Below are 24,775 nucleotides of genomic sequence, written 5' to 3' on the forward strand. Positions count from 1 at the left end.
CATAATATTTTGCCTTGTGTCATTCTGCAGGAAAAAAATGAACTGGGGTGTGCTATTCTTGGTCCATCATGTTCATATGCCACTTACCAGTTGCTTTCGTAAGTAAATGCATTAAATTCCAGAAACTACGTAACAGCTCCATATGCCAAAAATACGTTTAACTTTTACCAAGAGTATGCCATACTCCTCATAGTCATGTACTTCTGTCTACTATTAATGTAATATACACTTCTGTGAGGTATGTCTACTTATGTGCCTACTTTTTATCAGTGACGTCAGGAGGATTATGTATAGAAGTGCACTGCACAATTTTTTTATATGTCCCGTTTGTGCCATTTATATAGGTCACAAAACATCACCAAATTAATACCTTTGAATGACAAGTCGTGCATACAACCCTTTCATCACACCCCAAAATTCGGGGGTGTCACTAGAACTGGAGATCCGGGGTATATGTATAGGCGTTTATAGCGCTGGGGTTGGAGCTGCGGGTGTAGTAGCTGCAAGTCTGGAGAATGGTCAGGGAAAGCCAGAAGTAGGTAACTGTAGGTCTCGTGTCGTGGTACTAATGGAGGAGGCAGGTAGCATTGTCAGGAAGGAAGCCAGGGGTTGGTATCAGTAGGTCTTGTTGAAATAGCAGAGGAGTAGGCAGGAGTGAAGCTTGATCAAGGCTGTGAAGCATAATAATCACGTGTTGAGGGAGTGGCAGGGCCAGGCTTTTACAGTGAGCCTAATCAGGAACAGAGGCGGTATCCGGACAGGGGTGGGTTTGCAGGATCTGGGAACAAGGTAAAGTATTATGCAGGGGAACTGTCCAAGGGCTGAATGGCTCAGCAGGGAGAGCTACTGACTGAAGCACAGGAGGTCCCAGGTTCGATCCCTAGTGCAGTGTCTCAAATACCCCTGCTTAGTGCCCAATATGGACCATAACAGTGGATCTATGGTGCTTCAAGTTCAAGTCAGTAAACTCTGTGTTCATATCCATATTACAGACACAATACACCTGTAAAACACTCATCTGATTCTGGCCTAGGGGTGTGTTCACACGTGGCAGATTTTGGTATGGATGCACACCAAAATCCACAGCATATTTAGCACTGCAGATTTTGGTGCAGATTCACAGGTCAGAGGGCAGATCCACAGAGGACACTATTTTCCAGGAGAGGAGAACAGAGGCATTATTGCTTTCAAAGGAGCATTCTGTGGGTATTATTAGTATGTGTGGGCAAAAAGGGGTATTATTAGCATGTGGGGGGACAAAGTGGGCACTATTATTGTCTGGGTTACTAGGAAGAGCACTATTACTGTTTGTGGTGCAAGCAGTCACACTTTTACTGTGTGGTGCACTAATAACATCTGTGGCACAATATGCGGCACTATGCTTCTGGCACTATTGTTGGAGTACTGTGTATGACACTTTTTTTGAGTAAAGATAGGAAAAGTGAATGCCTCCAGTCACAGTGGACGTCACCCATGATCACTGGATATATTGTTACTGTAACCACTTATACAATCTGTACAGCGCCTGTGTAAGGCTGGTATCTACCACTATATGGTCACCATATGGTGGTAATCTTTGTACAGTGTGTTTTATACAGTAACAGTATAGAAGTAATATTCAGTCACTATGTAGTGGTCATGGTGTGGCGGTATTATTTGGGCCTTGTATAGCGCTATTAGTAATATTAGTCTTTCTATGGTGGGTTTTATTCAGTAACCGTGTGGTAATATTAGTCACTCACTATGGAATAGTATTGGTAATGGTGTGACGGTATTTGGGGTCTGGTATATTGGTGGGAATGGTAGTGCATTTTGTTCAGTAATAGTATGTAGATTATTGTATGGTGTAATGTTTGCTTCTGGTATAGGTGAAAAATGTTATATGGTAAGTATACATGTATAGAAAATTTTTGGGTGGTGTCTGTTGGGGGGACAGGATGTAACATATGCATTAGGGCTGGTGTCCCTGATCTTTTAGGACCCTAGCAATGTCCCTGCCAAAACTACAGACTCCAGACCAAGTCTCAAAATGAATACAGACTCCCAAATAAATTCAGACCCAAGATTTGACCCCATAATATGTAGAGACCCTAGACTAGACCCCAAAATGTTTTTGCACACCATATTCACTTAATTCCCCTTGATCCTCTTCATTCCAAGGTGTCACTAAACACAGTGCTCTGACGTCAGGGACAAGGAAGGAAGGGCTCATTGATCTTGGCATCAGAAGGCAGGAAGCAGGAGACCAGCATGCTCCACCAAGAAACCAGGAGGTGTCTCGTTTTGTGGGTAATCTCCCTGAAATTCTGGGACAATAGGCAAAGATCAATAAAAGCCAAAATGCTTTTTTTTTTCAGTCAAACTTCACTTTTAGTTTTGCTAAAAGTAAAAACAAAAATGGTCAGGAAGATAAAAACAGCCAAGAATGTTTCACATTCTTATTCTATCCAGGGTCTCATTTGTGTCAGTTATGCCTACTCAACAGTGTCATCTTCTTATATCCACCAACTTATATAACATATTATTAGATCTTGGGCTCAAAGTAAAAACCCTCTTAGCATACCCTGACGGTCCTGCCAGCTAACGGAGCAGGGGAACGTTTTCTCTGCATGTGCGACACTTTGCTTGACATTTGGAGCACAATTCTTGTTTTCAGTCTGTTCTTAACACTCAGTCCCCATGCTTGATTTTGATGCATTCAGCCTTATGTACATTACTTGTTTTTTTTATCATAGTGCCTAGATAGAACATAAGTATTTGTGTGGAATCATGTTGTATTTGTTGGCCTAGTCTAATCTCTCTGATTTGTTCCCATAATAGGCTGAAAGGTATGGGTGCTCTCCCGGTAATTTCAGCTGGAAGCTTTGGTCTGTCTTGTGACTATAGTAAATTTCTCACCCGCATTTTAATCCCAGCCAGGAAGATAGCGTACTTTTTTAGTGAGTTTTGGAAATTTGAAAAAATCAAGCCAAAGTGGAATTCGGTTTACATATACAAAAAAACCAATCCCACAGAATCCTGCTACTGGTAAGCAAAGTATACAGTTGTGTTTGCCAGTGAGAAAGTTGAACAGTACGTTATACTGTATGTATGTGTACAATAGCAATTTCATGATCAAAGATGATTAAATGTTTATTACACTACAGAAGTAATAATCTAAGCTTCAGTGAACTCTTTAATAAATAGATTGCTGCTTATTTCCCCCATTCTGAGGATCTATGACTATCACTTGTTTTTTTTTTTGGCTTCAGCACTTCTATTAGTTTACACCCTTAGGCCTCATTCAGGCGAGCTTGTGTTTTGCACGCGCATAATGCATGCCAGAAGCATCTTTTAAATGTCCTGCTGTTAACCCTTTAGTCCCCGCGGGAATGAGGGGACTCCCCAAAGATTCGGTTAATCCCCGCGGAGAGTCCCCTCATCACTGAACACTGTGAAAGCTCTGTCACAGTGTTCAGTAATGAGAGGACTGCAGCGTTAATGAAAGAATCCTGTGCCACAGCTATCACAGTTGTGGCAGAGGACCACAATGCTATCCCAATGCTGCCGTCCCATTGAAAGCAATGGGATGAAGGCAACCCCTGAATGTTTTTTTGGGGAAGGGCTTGAAATATAAGCCCTGCCCTGAAAATAAGCACTAGCTGCTAGAAAAAAAAGAAAAAAAATAATACATCACCTCTCTAGCGCTGTCCCCGCCTCCTGGAAGTGCTCCCTTTAATTGGCTGAGTGCTGTGACCAATCAGAGGCAGCGCTCAGCTGTGATTCAATGAATGGGCAGCTAGGGCTTATTTTCAGGGAAGGGCTTATATTTTAAGCCATGGGATAGCATTGCAGTCTTCTGCCACAGCTGTGACAGCTATGGTAGGGGATTCTTTTGTTCCTGCGGGGAGTCCCATCATCATTGAACACTGTCACAGTGTTCAGTGATGAAGGGACCTTCGTGGAGCAGCTGCTCCAGTGAATAAGCAAAGTTTAATGCGCAAATTTGCCCGTTTATGCGTTTTCTGCATAAGGCGAGGAGCACATTTTTTTGCACACATAGACGCACAAAAAAACACGCTCATCTGAATGAGGCCTTAAAGAGGACCTGCTAGCTCTCCTGACATATCTGTTTTAGTAAACATTTGTATTCCCCTCAAAAATAAAAATTCTAGATTTTCCTTTTTTAGATCAATATATCCCTCTCTTATTCTTATTAGAATTTTATGAATAAATTGACCACTGGGCGTTACCATTGCTTGGTCAAAGGAGTGCACCCCTACACAGTCAGTCTGTTACTGTTCAATTAGTGCTATGTGGGGACACGCCCCAACTGATAACAGCTGGCTGTCAATTTATTTACAAATTTCTCGGAGGAATAATAGAGGAACAGCACATATAATAAAGTGAAAAGTAAAAATGCTCCAGAATTTTTCTTCCATAAAGAATCCAATTATTTACTAATTGGGAATGTGGTGTAATTTAAAACTATGTCCAAACCTTCGAATTTCCAATTTCTATTTTAGATCAAATTTGTTGAACAAACATACTATTATATAGTATAATCAGTGCAGAAAAATAAGTTAGAATTATAAAGCCTCCTAAACTACTGTCCTATACTTTTTGTTAAGGTTTGCAGTAGGGGTAACCGGTAGAGTCAGTTTATCCCAGATTAGGAGCTTTGACCATGGAGTGAGGGTTGATTTAAGTGAAAAGTCCTACAGCCTTTGTTAGTGAGGGAGGATGGATAATGTGGAAGTCACCTGAGTCAACATGCATCTGTTTTAGGGTATAGGCAGTAGGTCTTGCTTCTGAAGTAGAGAAGAAAAGCAAAATGTTTAACCCCTTAACGACCAGCCCATAGTGTTTTTACGTCCTCCCGAAGTGGGCTTTATTCTCTGAGGACGTAAAAACATGTGTCCTGCAGAGAATAATGCCCCTCGGGCTGTGGACGTGACAGCTCCATGCTGTCGGTGTCCGCAGGTAGCTGACAGCATGGAGCTGTCATCCCGGGCTGTTCGGAGCCCCCCCCCCCCGGCATTGCGATCGGCGCTATGCAATGGATAGCGCCGATCGCAAAAAAGTAAATAAAAGTGCAATAAAAGTTAAAGATTCAGCTGCTCTGATGGATCGGATCCATCGGAGCAGCTGAAATTACTCACCGAGGTCCGCCGCACGACTCCCTGCTGTCCCGATGCTCCGGGCGCCGTAACCGTCCAGAAGGCCCGGCGGCGCGGGAGACTTAAAATCTCCTGGCTCCCGGCTCCTGTAGGTAGCCGGGAGGCAGGAGATGTCAGCGGGGACTGCGGTGAGCGGTCCCCGGTACCGCGATCGCCGTTATACAATGGATAACGACGATCGCGGAAAAGTGAAAAAAAGTGTAAAAAAAGAAAAGTTTCACCTCCCCTCATGGATCGGATCCATGAGGGGAGGTGAAAATACTCACCTCAGGTCCGCCGATGTCCTCCGGCCGGTGTCGGGACCCCCCGCTGGCTTCTGCGATGTGCCGATGCGGCGCGCATGTGCAGAAGCCGGCGAGCCCGGCAAATTCAAAATCTCCCTGCACCCGGCTGTCACAGATAGCCGAGTGCAGGGAGATATGACTGGGGACCGCTGTATGCGGTTTCCAGTCATATGATCACCGTTATCCATCAGATAACGGTGATCATATAAAGTTAAAAAGTAAAAAAAAAAAAAAAAAGTTAAAAGTAAAAAAAAGTTTAAAAAGGTAAAGTTTCATCTCCCCTTATGGATCGTATCCGTAAGGGGGGGATGAAATTACGTACCCAAGGTCCCGGATTTGTTCCCTGGTGGGATGTTGATCCGTGGACCTTACCCCAGCTTCGGCGCATGCGCCCATCAGCATGATGGCGAACGCATGCGCAAAAGTGAAATATTGCCCAAGAAATATAAAATCTCCCTGCTGCTGGCTACAAAAGGTAGCCAAGAGCCTGGAGATGTCACGGGGAGCTGCGGTATGCGGTTACTGGTCACGTGATCGCCGTTATCCAATGCATAATGGCGATCACGTAAAAGTTCTTTAAAAAGTGGCAGTTTCATCTCCCCTCAAAGATGCGATCGGTGAGAGGAGATGAAACATCTTCTCGGAGGCTTCCGCATTTGAATCCAGATGCGATTATCCTCCATGGACCCTTCCAGCTGCTGTGCATGCGCCCGCCGGCAAAATGGCGGACACATTCGCAGGAGCCGGGAAGCTCAGGAAATTTTAAATCTCCTTGCTCCCAGCGACCAACGGTCGCTGAGTGCTTGGAGCAGTGACCGGAGACCTCGTTGAGCGGTCCCCGGTCACGTGATAAAGTAGCGAACTAACATTAGGCCGGTCACACATGACCGGAGAGGAATTACGGGTTCTGCATGCGCTTGATCAGCGGTAATCCACGGATCAATCGCATGCATTGGATTACACAATTCCACCCAATTAGCGGGTCGGAATTACGGAATCCACTCGCAGAAACAGAACACGGCATGCTATATTTTACAGCGGATATCCGCGACCTAGAGCCCATTGTGCTCTATGACCGCGGATATACCCGCAGCCCATGTGCAAACACATTGTGAACGGGCTGCGGGTACCCGGGTCATCTCTAAGTGACGGCATGGGAAATATAAACAAAAAACCGCCTGTGTGAGTAGGCAGTTATGCGCAGTACATTACGCGGCCGTACGCAGGGTCACAGCCGGGCTCACAGCTGGAATCCGCTGCAGGCCTCGGCAAGCAGATTCCGCCTACAGCTACGTGAGCCCGGCGTTATTCAGACCGCTACCTGTAATCCGTAATTTACAAGAAGCCCCGGGAACGTTCGTCTTCCTGCAGTTCCAGGAGCAGCTTGTTGTGCGCCTTCTCTGTGAGACCGCTGCACCGCAGCAAGATTACAAAGCCTCACAGCGCCACTTTCTACACCCCATCCCCGCCACTGAGGTTACGAAATACCCCCCAAAATACATGAGAGGAGGGTGGGGGATACCCGGTTTTCTTGCCCCATGTGCCCAACCAGCCTCCGTAATTACCCCTGTCTTCGGACATAAAACGCAGTTTATATTATTACCTTTATCTAATATTTAGGGAATGCCAAAAAATGGGGATGTCAAATTTTTTTCCGTATAAGTGGGCAATGGGGCCTGGAATTTATTCAGTTCTGCCCTGAAATCCAGCGGGCATTCCCTCCATTATGGGCCTAGCCATGTGTCCTGTAAGTACATTAGGGCCACAATGGGTATGTTTCTGAACACGGGACAAACAGGGGTATCCATTTTGGGGTGAAAGTCTTCATTCCTATGTACACTGTACAAAAAAAACAGTTTTTAAATTGACAAAATTGCCAAACAAATGAAAATCGTAATTTTTTCCTTTTGCTTTGCTTAGATTCATTCAAATACTTTGGGGTCAAAATATGCAGTACACCCCTAGATTAATTTGTTAAGGGGTCTAGTTTTTAAAATGGGGTCATTTGTCGGGGTTCTCTATCGTTTTGGACGCTCAATGGCTCTACATGTGGGCAATGGGGACTGGAATTTATTCCGTTGTACCCTGAAATCCAACGGGTGCTCCTTCCATTATAGGCCTAGCTATGTTTCCTTTAAGTAGATTAGGGCCACAATGGGTATGTTTCTGAACACGGGACAAATGGGGGTATCCATTTTGGGGTGAAAGTCTTCATTCCTATGTACACTTTCCAAAAAAAACAGTTTTTAAATTGACACAATTGCCAAAAAAATGAAAATCATAATTTTTTCCTTCTGCTTGGCTTAGATTCATTCAAAAACTGTGAAGTCAAAAAAGTCATCATACCCCTAGATAAATTCGTTAGGGGGTCTACTTTTCAAAATAGGGTCACTTGTGGGGGTTCTCCATCGTTTTGGTCACTCAATGGCTCTACAAGTGGGCAATGGGGACTAAATCTCCTTCAAGCAAAATTTCTGTTCCGAAAGCCACCGCTTGCTCCTTTCATTTTGGGCCCCATTGTGCATCCAGACGTAAGATTAGGGCCACAATGGGTATGTTTCTGAGCACGGGACAAACAGGGGTATCCATTTTGGGGTGCAAGTCTTCATTCATATATGTGCGGTACAAAAAAACTGCTTTTAAAATGACAGAATTACCAAAAAAATGAAAATCGTAATTTTTTTCCTTCGGCTTGGCTTAGATTCATTCAAAAACTGTGAAGTCAAAAAAGTCATCGTACCCCTAGATAAATTCGATAAGGGGTCTACTTTTCAAAATTGGGTCACTTGTGGGCGTTTTCCATTGTTTTGGTCACTCAAGGGCTCTACAAGTGGGCAATGGGGACTAAATCTCCTTCAAGCAAAATTTCTGTTCCGAAAGCCACCGGTTGCTCCTTTCATTTTGGGCCCCATTGTGCATCCAGACATATGATTAGGGCCACAATGGGTATGTTTCTGAGCACGGGAGAAACAGGGGTATCCATTTTGGGGTGCAAGTCTTCATTCATATATGTGCTGTACAAAAAAACTGCTTTTAAAATGACAGAATTACCAAAAAAATGAAAATTGTAATTTTTTTCCTTCGGCTTGGCTTAGATTCATTCAAAAACTGTGAAGTCAAAAAAGTCATCGTACCCCTAGATAAATTCGTTAAGGGGTCTACTTTTCAAAATGGGGTCACTTGTGGGCGTTCTCCATCGTTTTGGTCACTCAATGGCTCTACAAGTGGGCAATGGGGCCTAAATCTCCTTCAAGCAAAATTTCTGTTCCGAAAGCCACCGATTGCTCCTTTCATTTTGGGCCCCATTGTGCATCCAAACGTAAGATTAGGGCCACAATGGGTATGTTTCTGAGCACGGGACAAACAGGGGTATCCATTCTGGGTGCAAATCCTAATTTTCATGTGTACTATAGAAAAAAGTCCTGTCTTTAAAATGACATATTTGCAAAAATATGAAATTTTTGTTTTTCTCTTCTAAATTGCATTGACTCCTGAAAAAAAACTGTGGGGTTAAAATACTCCTGACACCCCTCAGTGAATACGTTAAAGGGTGTAGTTTTTAAAATGGGGTCACTTGTGGGGGTATCTATCATTTTGACTCCTATGAGCCTTTCCAATCTTGGATTGGTGTAGGAAAACAAAGTGTTCCTCAAAATGCTGAAAAGTAATGTTACATTTGTACGTCTCCTAAATGGTTAAAAAAAAAACGAAAGTTTTTCCAATGTGCGCCCAAAATAAAGTAAACGGATGGAAATATAAATCTTAGCAAAAATTTCTATATTATGTTTGCACATATTTGAGATATTGCAGTTGGAAATGTGAAAAAATGACGATTTTTTCAAAATTTTCCCAATTTTGGCGCTTTTAATAAATAAACACAAATTCTATTGGTCTTTTTTTTCCACCTAAATGAAGTACAATATGTGGCGAAAAAACAATGTCAGAATCGCTTGGATATGCAAAACCTTTCTGGTCTTTTTCCATGCTAAAGTGACACGTGTCAGATTTGCAAAATTTGGCCTGGTCATTAAGGCGTAAACAGGCTTGGTCACTAAGGGGTTAAGTAGTGGCTAGAAGTTTTGTTTTGTTTTGCTGTGTTACTTGAAGTGCTGTGAATAAAAGTTAATAGAAAAAGAGAAATATATTGTATTGAAGTGACTTCATACATGTGTGCCAGCCATCTTGCCCTGGAGATGGCAATCCATGAGTTGATCTAATCCCCAAGTTGTCACGCTTTATATAACCGTGTTAATCTAATTTGTAAACCATATATATATAGTATAAACCATTATGTACAACCATATAAACTCTTTATATTTCTCTTAACCTTCTATAAATCCTCTGTAACCTTTAGATGACCTATGACGCTGTGTATCAGAATTAACATCTAATTTCTTTTAATTAATAACTTCCATTTCTTTCAAGAGCTTTTAGATTATTTGCCAAAAGGTTTAGCAATGGCAGTTATGTTTGTAATTCTGTGTTTAGATAAATCCTTCATTTGTCCTTAGGCCCCCTGTCCATGGCCGAGGCAGAATATCGCTAACGATATTCCGCCGCGGGGGAGGAGGGGGGAGCGCTGACAGGTCTCTGATAGATAGGCTCACCGCAGAGAATCGCGGCAATCGCAGCATGCCGCAATTTTATTTGATTCTTCGCTCGTGGACGCCGGTGCTACACTTTCAATAGCAACACTATGGAAAGCTTCACAGAGAATGATTCGCTGGCGATTTATCGCCCACGGATCATCACCCATTGACAGACAGCCTTAGGCCTCCTTCCCACAAACGGATTTCCGCCGCGTAATTCGCGGCGGAAATACGCTGAGTTGCCCGCAGCTATTAGGTTCTATTGAACCTAATAGCTTAGTGCTCACGGTGCGGAAGATAGTGTAAAAACGCTTCCCCGCCCACCACCGCCGCGTCATATGACGCGGCCGGCCGCGTCATGTGACACGGTGGGCGTGTAACATGACGCGGCAGAGGTGGGCGGGGAAGCGTCATGCGGGAGTGAGGACGCCGGATCCGCAGGTAAGTATGGGGTCTCCTGGGGGGGCGCCGTGACGGGCTCCGCCGCGGAATTTCACGGTGGAGCCCGTCACGGCCGTGTTCAGCCGGCGTTAAAGGGAGTCTGTCAGCTTGAATATGCATTTCAAACTGCAGGCATGATGTTATAGAGCCGCAGTAGCTGAGCAGATTGATACATTTTATAGGGAATTCAGAGTAACTTGTATTTTATTCATTTAAACCTTTGCTCCTTCTGAGCTGAACAGTCCAACGGAGGGTCTTATCAGTGATTGATAGCTATTTCTGGAAGTACAGTCATTCTCAGATTGTTGTCAATCACTGGTATGACCGCCCACTGGACTGTGCAGCTCAAAAGGAGCAAAGGTTTAAATGAATAAAATACATGTCACACTGATTCTTTTGCCATAAAACTACATATCAAACTGTTCAGCGCCTCCTGCTCTATAACATGATGCCTGCAGTTTGGACATCAGGTTCCAGCAGACAGACTTCATTTAAGATTCTTAAAGCCTATGTCATCTTGACTATGAAGCATCTATAGTTACGGAATTTCCCACTTCCCTTATTTTGTGTCAAAGTGATTGGCATAAAGCAAATATTTAGTGTATAATAACTATATTAAGGCCGCCTGCAGACGAGCGGAAATCCCGCCGCGGGATTTCCCGCGGGATTTCCGCCGCTGAAAGTCTGCATAGGAGTGCATTACAATACGCACTCCTATGCAGACGGCCGCGGTTTGGCCGCGCGAAATCTCGCGCGGCAAACAAACCGCGGCATGTTCTAATTTTGTGCGGAGCACGCACTCACCTGGCCGCCGGCTCCGGTCTGCGCATGCGCCGGCTGCGCGGCAGCCGGCACATCAAAGAGCCGGGGCCGCCAGGCGCGGGTGAGTACGCGCTCGCCCCTGCAGGCTCTGGGGTCGGATCGCGCGGCGAGATTTCTCGCTGCCGGATCCGACCCGCTCGTCTGCAGGCGGCCTAAATCATGTTATCACTTTGCATTGTATCTGCTGTGTATTCCTTTCAGTGCATTGATTGCTCAGTTGACTATACATATATGGATCTAAATGCACAGCTTGCAACATTGAGATCTACTGGCAACTTGAAAAGGGGTTTGCCTGTCACTGATGTGGGGGTGGATGGTAGTTTGGGAGAGCAGAATGAGAAGGCAGCTAACTGGGTGACAGGAGGAGGGACAGAGGGAAGAGATCCAGGGAGGCTAAATGGCTAAATAGAACACCCTAACACGTTTACAAATTTGGCAGATGAGGGGAATGCCATTACAGGGTTAGTACTGCTGCAGCACAACATTGCCTCCGACCACCAGGGGTATGTCTGCTCCAGTAAGAAGGGAATAGGAGTACAGGCCAGGCTAGACAGGTCCTGGTAGTGGGGGACTCAATTATTAGGGGGATAGACAGACCAGAATTGTCAACCAGTGTGTTGCCTTCCCCCAACTCGAGTTTGATACATTGTAGATCAGGTTGACAGATTGCTGGGAGGTGCTGGTGAGGAGCCAGTGGTCATGGTACACATTGGCACCAATGACAATGATAGAGGTAGGTAGAAGATTCTTAAAAACGATTTCAGAGAACAAGGATGTAAGCTTATGGCAAGGACCTCCAGGTATTATTGTATTTTGACGCCACCAGGAAGTCCTGGTGGAGCCAAGAGTTTTACAGGGGGGTGACGCCCCCTAAAGGTGATTGGCTGCAGAGCTTGTTGGTCTTCAGGTCCTAGAAAGACACTAAGCAATTGCAGCAGCAAGCGGTTTTGGCAGTGGCTCTGGTCCACAAGCAGACTCCTTCCCCCAGCCACCTTCATGGGCGAATTTACGGACTGCACCTGTATTGGGAGCTATAAAGGAGTGAGCGACTGTCAGGGACCACAGATGTGGTGGGCGGCACTTAGGTGAATGCCAGCTGCAAGGACACAGCACAGAGCTAGTGTCCACCACGGAGGTCACTGATGACTGCTGGTATGCAACACACAGGCGGTGGGTGGCACGGAGGTGACACACGCCTGGCAGGGTGCAGCAGAGAGATGGCGGCTGGGTCAGAGGCGTCAGCAGTTACCCTGCACGTGGAATGGGGTGGGAGAAGGAGAGGGCGGCTGCTCCGGGGACACTGCTGGCTGCAGAATTGATTTGTGGCAGCGCTGCAGTTTTTGTCTGAAGGTAACTTTTCTTGTTAGCCTTACATTATTATATTGTAAGCCTAAAAAGAAAAGTTACCTTCAGCAGAAGCCTGCAACGCTGGCACAAATCAATCCACACTGTGATGCTAGGACCTTGGTGACTTGACCCTATCGGGAGCTAGGGGTGTGACAGGGGCGTTCCCCCTGTCAAACCCCTAGCTTCTGGTGGTGTCAAGATACAATAATACCGTACCTCCAAAGTAGTATTTTCTGAATTACATGTACAACGTACCACACCGGAAAGGCAGCGGAAGATTAGGGAGATAAACAAGTGGCTCTAGAGTTGGTGTCGTAAGGAAGGGTTTGAGTTCCTGGAGAACATGGCAGACTTTGCTGTTGGCTATAGGGTCTACTGTAGGGATGGGCTGCATCTCAATAGGGAGGGTGCAGCTGTGCTGGGGGAGAAGATGGCTAGAAGGTTGGAGGAGCGTTTAAACTAAGGACTGAGGTGGTAGGGCAATCTGAGAGATAGAGGGGAAGATAGTGAAGACAGTGATACGGGACTAATTAATGAGAATGGGGTGGAGTGATTGGAGGGGTTAGTATAGTTAGGACTGGCAGAACAGTTAGTAGGGATACACTTAAAATAAAAGAGTAACTAAAACCTTCTAAACTGTATGGTGACTAATGCTAGAAGTCTGACCAATAAGGTTGACAAACTAGAAGTAAAAATGTTTGAGGAAATCTGTGACATAGAATAACGGACACCTGGTTGTATGAAAGCTGTAACTGGGCAGTGAACTTACTGGGTTACTATCTGCTTAAAAGGGATCATAAAAACCGCAAAGGGGGAAGGTTTTGTGTTTATGTAAAGTCCTGTTTGAAGCCCACATTATGGGAAGATATATGGGAAAGAAATGAACATGTGGAGTTTCTATGGGTAGAAATACATGAAGGGAAAAACAATAAAATCCTCATAGGGGTTTTCTATAAGCCACCAAATATAACAAAAGCCATTGAAAATCTATTACTGAAGCAAATAGATGAAGTGGCAAATCACAACTTCCACTTGTCTTTCAAAGGGGAGTTTTATTGGGGAGCTATGAAAATGCTTAACTTTAGGCAGGCAAAGTTCGATCAGCTAAGTGATGCCCTTAACCTTATTGACTGGGACAATGTCCTAAAAAATAAGAGTACAAACAATAACTAGGAGATGTTAAAAACATCCTAATTACTTACTGTGAGAGATTCATACCTTACAGGAATAAAAGAATTAGAAATAAAAGAAAACCAATGTGGCTCAATAAAGCTGTAAAGAGGGCAATAAACAACAAAAAGAAAACGTTTAAAGTACTAAAACAAGAAGGCAAAAAGACACACTGAAATCTAAAAAGAAAAAAATAAATTATGTAAAAAGCAGATAAAAGCAGCAAAGATGGAGACAGAGAGACTTATTGCTAAGGAGAGTAATACTAAATAGTAAAAAGATTAATACTGAAAGTGTTGGTCGTTTAATAAATAATGCAGAAAAAAATTGCTGAAGTTGATGAGGAGAAAGCAAATATATTAAATAGTTCTTTCTCCAGTGTATTCACAGAGGAAAATGAAATGTCAGATGAGATGCAGAGTGATGTAAACTCTCCATTAATTGTCAGCAGTCCCACCCAGGAAGAAGTGCAGAGCCACCTTAAAAAGATTAGAATAGACAAACCTTGGGGTCTTAATGGTATGCACCCCAGGTTCCAAGGGAATTAAGTAATATGATAGACAGACCCTTGTTTTTTAAATTTAAGGACTCTATAGTGACAGGGTCTGTTCCACTGTATTGGCACGTGAGCCAATGTGGTCTCGATATTCAAAAAGGGGTCAAAAAGTGAACTTGGAAATTACAAGCCGGTAAGTCTTACTTTTATTGTGGGTAAAATGTTTGAAGGGTTTCTAAGAGATGCTATCCTTAAAGGGGTTGTCCCGCGGCAGCAAGTGGGTCTATACACTTCTGTATGGCCATATTAATGCACTTTGTAATGTACATTGGGCATTAATTATGAGCCATACAGAAGTTATAAAAAGTTTTTTACTTACCTGCTCCGTTGCTAGCGTCCTCGTTCCCATGGAGCCGACTAATTTTCGCCGTCTAATGACCAAATTAGCCGCGCTTGCGCAGTCCGGGTCTTCTTCTGTTCTCAATGGGGCTCCGTGTAGCTCCGTGTAGCTCCGCCCCGTCACGTGCCGATTCCAGCCAATCAGGAGGCTGGAATCGGCAATGGACCGCACAGAAGCCCTGCGGTCCACGGAGGGAGAAGATGCCGGCGGCCATCTTCAGCCGGTAAGTAAGAAGTCACCGGAGCGCGGGGATTCAGGTAAGCGCTGTGCAGATTTTTCTTTAGGTCCCTGCATCGGGGTTGTCTCGCGCCGAACGGGGGGGTTGAAAAAAAAACAAACCCCGTTTCGGCGCGGGACAACCCCTTTAAGTACCTCAAAAAAATAGCTGTATAACATCGTATCAGCATAGATTTGTGAGGGATCACTTTGGTCAAACAAGTCTTATAAGCTTCTATGGGGAGGTAAGTTCTAGACTGGATAGGGGAAAGTCACTGGATCTTGTGTATCTGGACTTTTCCAAAGTATTTGATACTGTGCCACATAAAAGGTTGATATATAAGATGAGAATGCTTGGTCTGGGCGAGAATGTGTGTAAATGGGTAAGTAACTGGTCAGCAATGGAAAGCAGAGGGTGGTTATTATTGGTACATAGTCTGACTGGGTCACTGTTACTACAGGGGGCAGTACTGTGCCCTATTCTTTTAAATATATTTATTAATGACGTGGTGGAAGGATTGCACAGTAAAGTAGCTAAATTTCAGATGATACAAAACTATATAAAGTAATAAACACAAGAGAGGATACAAAGTGGTTGCAAATGGATCTGAATTAGAGATGAGCGAACACCAAAATGCTCGGGTGTTCGTTATTCGAAACGAACTTCCCGCGATGTTCGAGGGTTCGTTTCGAATAACGAACCCCATTGAAGTCAATGAGCGACCCGAGCATTTTTGTATTTCGCCGATGCTCGCTAAGGTTTTCATGTGTGAAAATCTGGGCAATTGAAGAAAGTGATGGGAACGACACAGCAACGGATAGGGCAGGCGAGGGGCTACATGTTGGGCTGCATCTCAAGTTCACAGGTCCCACTATTAAGCCACAATACCGGCAAGAGTGGGCCCCCCCCTCCCAACAACTTTTACTTCTGAAAAGCCCTCATTAGCAATGCATACCTTAGCTAAGCACCACACTACCTCCAACAAAGCACAATCACTGCCTGCATGACACTCCGCTGCCACTTCTCCTGGGTTACATGCTGCCCCCCCCCAAGACCCAGTGTCCACAGCGCACACCAAACTGTCCCTGCCCAGCCTTCAGCTGCCCTCATGCCACGCCACCCTCATGTCTATTTATAAGTGCGTCTGCCATGAGGAGGAACCGCAGGCACACACTGCAGAGGGTTGGCACGGCTAGGCAGCGACCCTCTTTAAAAGGGGCCGGGTGATAGCCCACAATGCTGTACAGAAGCAATGAGAAATATAATCCTGTGCCACCGCCATCAGGAGCTGCACACGTGGGCATAGCAATGGGGAACCTATGTGCCACACACTATTCATTCTGTCAAGGTGTCTGCATGCCCCAGTCAGACCGGGCTTTTTAATTCATAGACACAGGCAGGTACAACCCCCTATTGTGAAGTCCCTGTGGACCGACAGCATGGGTGGCTCCCTGGAACCCACCGGCGGTACATAAAAATATCCCATTGCATTGCCCAACACAGCTGAGGTAGTAATGTCGTGCTTAATGCAGGTGGGCTTCGGCCCACACTGCATGCCCCAGTCAGACTGGGGTTCTTTACAAGTGGACACATGTAGGTTACACTCCGTGTGCACCTACAGCATGGGTGGCTCCCTGGAACCCACCGGCGGTACATAAAAATATCCCATTGCATTGCCCAACACAGCTGAGGTAGTAATGTCGTGCTTAATGCAGGTGGGCTTCGGCCCACACTGCATGCCCCAGTCTGACTGGGGTTCTTTAGATGTGCTTTCAGATGCATTTATAATTCTCTGTGGACCCACAGCATGGGTGGGTGCCAGGAAGCCACCGGCGGTACATAAAAATATCCCATTGCATTGCCCAACACAGCTGAGGTAGTAATGTCGTGCTTAATGCAGGTGGGCTTCGGCCCACACTGCATGCCCCAGTCAGACTGGGGTTCTTTACAAGTGGACACATGTAGGTTACACTCCGTGTGCACCTACAGCATGGGTGGCTCCCTGGAACCCACCGGCGGTACATAAAAATATCCCATTGCATTGCCCAACACAGCTGAGGTAACGTCAGCTGTAATGCAGGTGGGCTAAAAATTAATTTGATTACACTGTAGGCGAGGGCCCACAAAAATTGCTGTATCAACAGTACTAATGTACATCCAAAAAATTGGCCATGGCCAGCCAAGAGGGCAGGTGAAACCCATTAATCGCTTTGGTTAATGTGGCTTAAGTGGTAACTAGGCCTGGAGGCAGCCCAGGGTAACGAAAAATTGGTTCAAGTTAAAGTTCCAACGCTTTTAAGCGCATTGAAACTTTTAAAAATTGTTCAGAAAAATTATTTGAGTGAGCCTTGCGGCCCTAAGAAAAATTGCCCGTTCAGCGTGATTACGTGAGGTTTCAGGAGGAGGAGCAGGAGGAGGAGGAGGAATATTAGACACAGATTGATGAAGCAGAAATGTCCCCGTTTTGGATGGTGAGAGAGAACGTAGCTTCCATCCGCGGGTGCAGCCTACGTATTGCTTACGTATCCTTGCTGTCCGCTGGTGGAGAAGAGAAGTCTGGGGAAATCCAGGCTTTGTTCATCTTGATGAGTGTTAGCCTGTCGGCACTGTCGGTTGACAAGCGGGTACGCTTATCTGTGATGATTCCCCCAGCCGCATTAAACACCCTCTCCGACAAGACGCTAGCCGCAGGACAAGCAAGCACCTCCAGGGCATACAGCGCTAGTTCAGGGCACGTGTCCAGCTTCGACACCCAGTAGTTGTAGGTGGCAGAGGCGTCACGGAGGACGGTCGTGCGATCGGCTACGTACTCCCTCACCATCCTTTTACAGTGCTCCCGCCGACTCAGCCTTGACTGGGGAGCGGTGACACAGTCTTGGTGGGGAGCCATAAAGCTGTCCAGGCCCTTAAAGACTGTTGCACTGCCTGGGATGTACATGCTGCTCGATCTCCGCACCTCCCCTGCTACCTTGCCCTCGGTACTGCGCCTTCTGCCACTAGCGCTGTCGGCTGGGAATTTTACCATCAGCTTGTCCGCAAGGGTCCTGTGGTATAGCAACACTCTCGAACCCCTTTCCTCTTCGGGAATGAGAGTGGGCAGGTTCTCCTTATAGCGTGGGTCGAGCAGTGTGTACACCCAGTAATCCGTTGTGGCCAGAATGCGTGCAACGCGAGGGTCACGAGAAAGGCATCCTAACATGAAGTCAGCCATGTGTGCCAGGGTACCTGTACGCAACACATGGCTGTCTTCACTAGGAAGATCACTTGCAGGATCCTCCTCCTCCTCCTCCTCCTCCTCAGACCATACACGCTGAAAGGATGACAGGCAATCAGCCGGTGTACCGTCAGCAGCGGGCCAAGCTGTCTCTTCCCCCTCCTCCTCATCCTCCTCATGCTCCTCCTCCTGTACGCGCTGAGAAATAGACAGGAGGGTGCCCTGACTATCCAGCGGCATACTGTCTTCCCCCGCCCCCGTTTCCAAGCGCAAAGCAGCTGCCTTTATGCTTTGCAGGGAATTTCTCAAGATGCATAGCAGAGGAATGGTGACGCTAATGATTGCAGCATCGCTGCTCACCACCTGGGTAGACTCCTCAAAATTACCAAGGACATGGCAGATGTCTGCCAACCAGGCCCACTCTTCTGAAAAGAATTGAGGAGGCTGACTCCCACTGCGCCGCCCATGTTGGAGTTGGTATTCCACTATAGCTCTACGCTGTTCATAGAGCCTGGCCAACATGTGGAGCGTAGAGTTCCACCGTGTGGGCACGTCGCACAGCAGTCGGTGCACTGGCAGCTTAAAGCGATGTTGCAGGGTGCGCAGGGTTGCAGCGTCCGTGTGGGACTTGCGGAAATGTGCGCAGAGCCGGCGCGCCTTTACGAGCAGGTCTGACAAGCGTGGGTAGCTTTTCAGAAAGCGCTGAACCACCAAATTAAAGACGTGGGCCAGGCATGGCACGTGCGTGAGGCTGCCGAGCTGCAGAGCCGCCACCAGGTTACGGCCGTTGTCACACACGACCATGCCCGGTTGGAGGCTCAGCGGCGCAAGCCAGCGGTCGGTCTGCTGTGTCAGACCCTGCAGCAGTTCGTGGGCCGTGTGCCTCTTATCTCCTAAGCTGAGTAGTTTCAGCATGGCCTGCTGACGCTTGCCCACCGCTGTGCTGCCACACCGCGTGACACCGACTGCTGGCGACATGCTGCTGCTAACACATCTTGATTGCGAGACAGAGGTTGCGGAGGAGGAGGAGGAGGGTGCTTTAGTGGAGGAAGCATACACCTCCGCAGATACCACCACCGAGCTGTGGCCCGCAATTCTGGGGGTGGGTAGGACGTGAGCGGTCCCAGGCTCTGACTCTGTCCCAGCCTCCACTAAATTCACCCAATGTGCCGTCAGGGAGATGTAGTGGCCCTGCCTGCCTGTGCTTGTCCACGTGTCCGTAGTTAAGTCGACCTTGCCACTAACCGCATTGGTGAGGGCGCGTACAATGTTGCGGGAGACGTGGTCGTGCAGGGCTGGGACGGCACATCGGGAAAAGTAGTGGCGACTGGGAACTGAGTAGCGCGGGGCCGCCGCCTCCATGATACTTTTGAAGGACTCCGTTTCCACAACCCTATACGGCAGCATCTCAAGGCTGATGAATTTTGCTATGCGGACGGTTAACGTTTGAGCGTGCGGGTGCGTGAGGGCGTACTTGCGCTTGCGCTCCAACAGTTGCGCAAGCGACGGCTGGACGGTGCGCTGAACTACACTGGTGGATGGGGCCGAGGACAGCGGAGTTGAGGGTGTGGGTGCAGGCCATGAGGCGGTAGTGCCCGGATTCTGAGAGGGGGGTTGGATCTCAGTGGCAGGTTGGGGCACAGGGGGAGAGGCAGGGGTGCAAACCGGAGGCGGTGAACGGCCTTCTTCCCACCTTGTGGGGTGCTTGGCCATCATATGCCTGCGCATGCTGGTGGTGGTGAGGCTGTTGGTGTTGGCTCCCCGGCTGAGCTTTGCGCGACAAAGGTTGCACACCACTGTTCGTCGGTCGTCAGGCGTCTCTGTGAAAAACTGCCAGACCTTAGAGCACCTCGGCCTCTGCAGGGTGGCATGGCGCGAGGGTGCGCTTTGGGAAACAGTTGGTGGATTATTCGGTCTGGCCCTGCCTCTACCCCTGGCCACCGCACTGCCTCTTGCAACCTGCCCTGCTGCTGCCCATGCCTCCCCCTCTGAAGACCTGTCCTGTGTAGGCGCTGCACACCAGGTGGGGTCAGTCACCTCATCGTCCTGCTGCTCTTCCTCCGAATCCTCTGTACGCTGCTCCCTCGGACTTACTGCCCTTACTACTACCTCACTGCAAGACAACTGTGTCTCATCGTCATCGTCCTCCTCACACACAGAAAGTTCTTGAGACAGTTGGCGGAAGTCCCCAGCCTCATCCCCCGGACCCAGGGAACTTTCAAAAGGTTGGGCATCGGTCACGACAAACTCCTCCAGTGGGAGAGGATTCGGAACCCTTGCTGCCCATTCTGGGCAGGGGCCCGGGAACAGTTCCTGGGAGTCTGCCTGCTCCTCAGAATGTGTCATTGTAATGGAGTGAGGAGGCTGGGAGGAAGGAGGAGCAGCAGCCAGAGGATTCAGAGTTGCAGCAGTGGACGGCGCAGAACTCTGGGTGTTCGATAGATTGCTGGATGCACTTTCTGCCATCCACGACAGGACCTGCTCACACTGCTCATTTTTTAATAAAGGTCTACCGCGTAAACCCATTAATTGTGAGATGAATGTGGGGACGCCAAAAACGTGCCTCTCTCCTAATCCCGCAGCAGTCGGCTGCGATACACCTGGATCAGGAGCTCGGCCTGTGCCCACACCCTGACTTGGGCCTCCGCGTCCTCGCCCGTGTCCACGTCCTCTAGGCCTACCCCTACCCCTCAGCATGGTGTATTACCAGTAGTGCAGAAACAGAACGCTGTAATTAAATGTGCCGCTTACTGGCCTGTGGTTGGAGGCTGACTTCGCTTACGGAACGCACAGCAGAGCCAGGAAATAATTTTGTGCAAGCCTGCTGTAACACTTAGCTGGCTGCGTATGAATTAGGACAACTACCCCCAGCACAGACCTAGTACACTGAGGACGGTCACAGGCAGCCCAAATAGATTTTTTTTCCCAAATGTTTTTGGAAAGGCCCACTGCCTATATACACTGTATATGTCTTCTCTCTCTGCGTCACCACTACTGGCCCTGGAGTATGTAAAATAACTGCAAACTGTTGCACTGTGGACTGGAATACAGCGGTGATGTAACAGCCAACACAGAGCCAGGAAATAATTTTGCACAAGCCTGCTGTAACACTTAGCTGACTGCGTATGAATTAGGACAACTACCCCCAGCACAGACCCAGTACACTGAGGACGGTCACAGGCAGCCCAAATAGATTTTTTTTCCCAAATGTTTTTGGAAAGGCCCACTGCCTATATACACTGTATATGTCTTCTCTCTCTGCGCCACCACTACTGGCCCTGGAGTATGTAAAATAACTGCAAACTGTTGCACTGTGGACTGGAATACAGCGGTGATGTAACAGCCAACACAGAGCCAGGAAATAATTTTGCGCAAGCCTGCTGTAACACTTAGCTGGCTGCGTATGAATTAGGACAACTACCCCCAGCACAGACCCAGTACCCTGAGGACGGTCACAGGCAGCCCAAATAGATTTTTTTTCCCAATTGTTTTTGGAAAGGCCCACTGCCTATATACACTGTATATGTCTTCTCTCTCTGCGTCACCACTACTGGCCCTGGAGGATGTAAAATAACTGCAGGGCGCAATGCTCTGCACGGCCGATATACAAAAAAAAAAAGTGCAACACTGCAAAAAGCAGCCTCCACACTACTGCACACGGTTAGATGTGGCCCTAAGAAGGACCGTTGGGGTTCCTGAAGCCTAAAATACTCCTAACACTCTCCCTATAGCAACTCCAGCAAGACAGCACTTTCCCTGATCTCTGTCAGAACGCATCTGTGGTGACCCGCGGGAGGGGCCGATTTATATACTCGGGTGACACCTGATCTCGCCAGCCACTCACTGCAGGGGGGTGGTATAGGGCTTGAACGTCGCAGGGGGAAGTTGTAATGCCTTCCCTGTCTTTCTATTGGCCAGAAAAGCGCGCTAACGTCTCAGAGATGAAAGTGAAAGTAACTCGAACATCGCGTGGTACTCGTCTCGAGTAACGAGCATCTCGAACACGCTAATACTCGAACGAGTATCAAGCTCGGACGAGTACGTTCGCTCATCTCTAATAACAGCTCATCCTCTTGACTACATGCATATGAGCTGTTGCTTATTTAGGTGAATATAGTAGGTAATGATAATTAAACTGTTCCCAGAACAGGCAGAAATGATACAGCCTCTAACTAATGCTGTGCTGATACATCATGGGGTAGGATGGTGCCTGATAAGGATCAAGACAGGAAACTGTACTGCAAGGAAGTGGCTGCATTATACATAGTAGACCTCCAGAGTGTGACCAGCAATCCGGTTATGCAGGCATGGAAGGAAAAATGTGTTTTTGCTGGAGTGACCCATGCTGAAATCGTCATGTTAAATATGAATTTTGGTGTGCATTTGTCTGCAGCCAAATCCACCACACAGCTTTACAGAGGATGTTGAGTAGTTAAAAAAAACTGAATGTTCTAGAATAATAAAACCTAAATAAAATATTCCTCACCTCCGCAGTCTTCCTCCAATCCAGTGCAGATGCTCCAGTGGCTCCCCACAGGTTTCTGCTTATAGGCTGCTAGTGATGATGTGCTGTAATGGAACATGACTACTGCTGCCAATCACTAGCCTCAGTGGTCAAGTGCCATTTTTCCTGCCATCAAAGCGCACCAGGAAGGAATTTAGTTTTTTTTCAGGAAAATTTTTCTGTTGCTTGTTTGAACTACTCGACAACTTATAGATAGAACCAGAGCTTCAAAGTCCGTGCCCCATACTCCATTGTTAGAATACAGGCCACTATATATATATATATATATATATATATATATATATATATATATATATATATATATATATAGTAATTTTTGGGGGTGGGGGAATGGATGCCATTTACCTGTTTGCTTCAACTTAGTCAACTCATGTGTATTGCCATTTACAAGATAAGAAGGCTGGCATGCAAAGTGATTGCTGCACCACACTGGATTCTGGTTCAAAAACTGGTCTCAGCAGCTTTATTCACTTCACAGCAGCAATTTCTAGCACAGCATAGTACAGCACAAAGCACTCAGCTGTCTAGTCACTGACTGTACATTGCTAATGTCGGTGATATTACAGCAGAATGCAGTGGACCATGGAATGCTTAACTTATTCTATTGTGGGAAGGAAAGTGATGTATAATGTTAAAGGCTGCTGTGGCCTGGACTTGTATAGGCACTTTGGTTTATACTAAATGAATCACAATGGTTATGAATGGTTATACGTAAGTAATATTTTTGTCATAATGTATGCTCTCAACTTTCATTACAGGTACATTAGTGCCTTAGAGGTACCTGTGTCCTATTTTACTAAAGCAGTCAATTTCAAAGAAATCTTGAAAGACGATGTATCAATAATGGGAAAACCGAATCGGAAAAGCAATGGTATGAAGTCAATAATTCTATTGTATTTTGCTATGCTTAAACTTAATATAGTTTTTCCTATTCTAGACTTCCCCCGTCTTGTACTTTTGTCACGCATCCTCCAGAAAATGTTTAAACTGGAGGTCACATTAAGGTGCCACTTTTTTTTTACCCATTAAATCTTTATGATATAAATGCACATCATAAAGTGATTTGTCTTAAACTTCTATGATGGACATTTATGTCATGGGCTCTGCACCTGCATGTTCTCAGTGAGAGCCCTGTGTGGACTGACAGCTGTGCTCAATATAACAGCCAGGATCAGAGAAAACGCTGATCAGTAAACTCTGTTCAAAAATAAAGTGTTTTATTTAAAAATACAGAAATGATTATACCATTATCAGTGTAAGAGCTCCTTCACACAGGCGAGAAAATTGTGTGAGATTTGTGCGTTGCGAGATGCACAAATCTTGCACAAATATGAAACCCATTCTTTTAAATGGGATCATTCATGTTTTTGATATTTCCCTGTATGCTATTGCGTTGCAATGCTATGCAGGAAAATAATCGCAGCATATCCTATCTTTCTGTGATATCGCCTACTGTTTCCAATGGGGGCAACGGCAGCAGCAGCGGCCCCATTGAAAACAATGGAAGAACTCTGCGATCCCCTGCCATGGCTGTGACAGCAACGGCGGCGGATTCCTTCATAAAAACGCCTTGCATCCACAGGTTTGACATGCATGGCGAGGGCGACATCTGGCCATGATTCACAACCCGATAATGCCCTCACCTGTGTGAAGGAGCCCTAAGTAACAATAAAAGTAACCAGCATTAAACAAATAATCTGGTTTCACTTTATGGTTACTTAATGCTGTGCGCATTAACTTAGTTGTCAGCCCATTCCTGAAAGCGAAAAATCAAAACAATATGAAGGATATTTGCAAGAATTAGACTGGTGACAGCAGAATGAAGACACATGGACAGCGGTACACGGTCCTTTTGAACAAGGTTGTTACTGCACTAAAATGAACATGCTGTAACTAAACACAGCGTCTGCACTTCCAAGATGTGCGGTGGTGTACTGCATAAAGTCTCATTACTAGGGTGCACTGTGTCTTTAATTAGAAATTGCTGCAGCATTTCCCTATACAACAAGGCAGTTGTAAGACTGTACTAGTGTGCACACTGTTGATCCATGTTGGAGTGGATCTCACTTACAGTTTGTCGCTGAAGAGCACAAGCGTCCCTCGTGGCGGAG

The 24,775-nt window shown here is 46.5% G+C and overlaps 1 protein-coding gene across 1 annotated transcript in view; it reads left to right on the forward strand.

The window, feature by feature from the left end:
- The window catches only part of GUCY2C (guanylate cyclase 2C), a 160,733-nt gene that overhangs the window by 13,008 nt on the left and 122,950 nt on the right, over positions 1-24,775 (forward strand). Inside the window, exons 3-5 of the mRNA XM_066594884.1 lie at positions 31-98; positions 2,821-3,027; positions 23,423-23,535. Of these exons, the coding sequence (XP_066450981.1) occupies positions 31-98; positions 2,821-3,027; positions 23,423-23,535 (388 nt within the window). The remainder of the gene's footprint in view (positions 1-30; positions 99-2,820; positions 3,028-23,422; positions 23,536-24,775) is intronic.

Source organism: Eleutherodactylus coqui, chromosome 3, assembly GCF_035609145.1.
Source record: "Eleutherodactylus coqui strain aEleCoq1 chromosome 3, aEleCoq1.hap1, whole genome shotgun sequence".
NCBI lineage: Eukaryota > Metazoa > Chordata > Amphibia > Anura > Eleutherodactylidae > Eleutherodactylus > Eleutherodactylus coqui.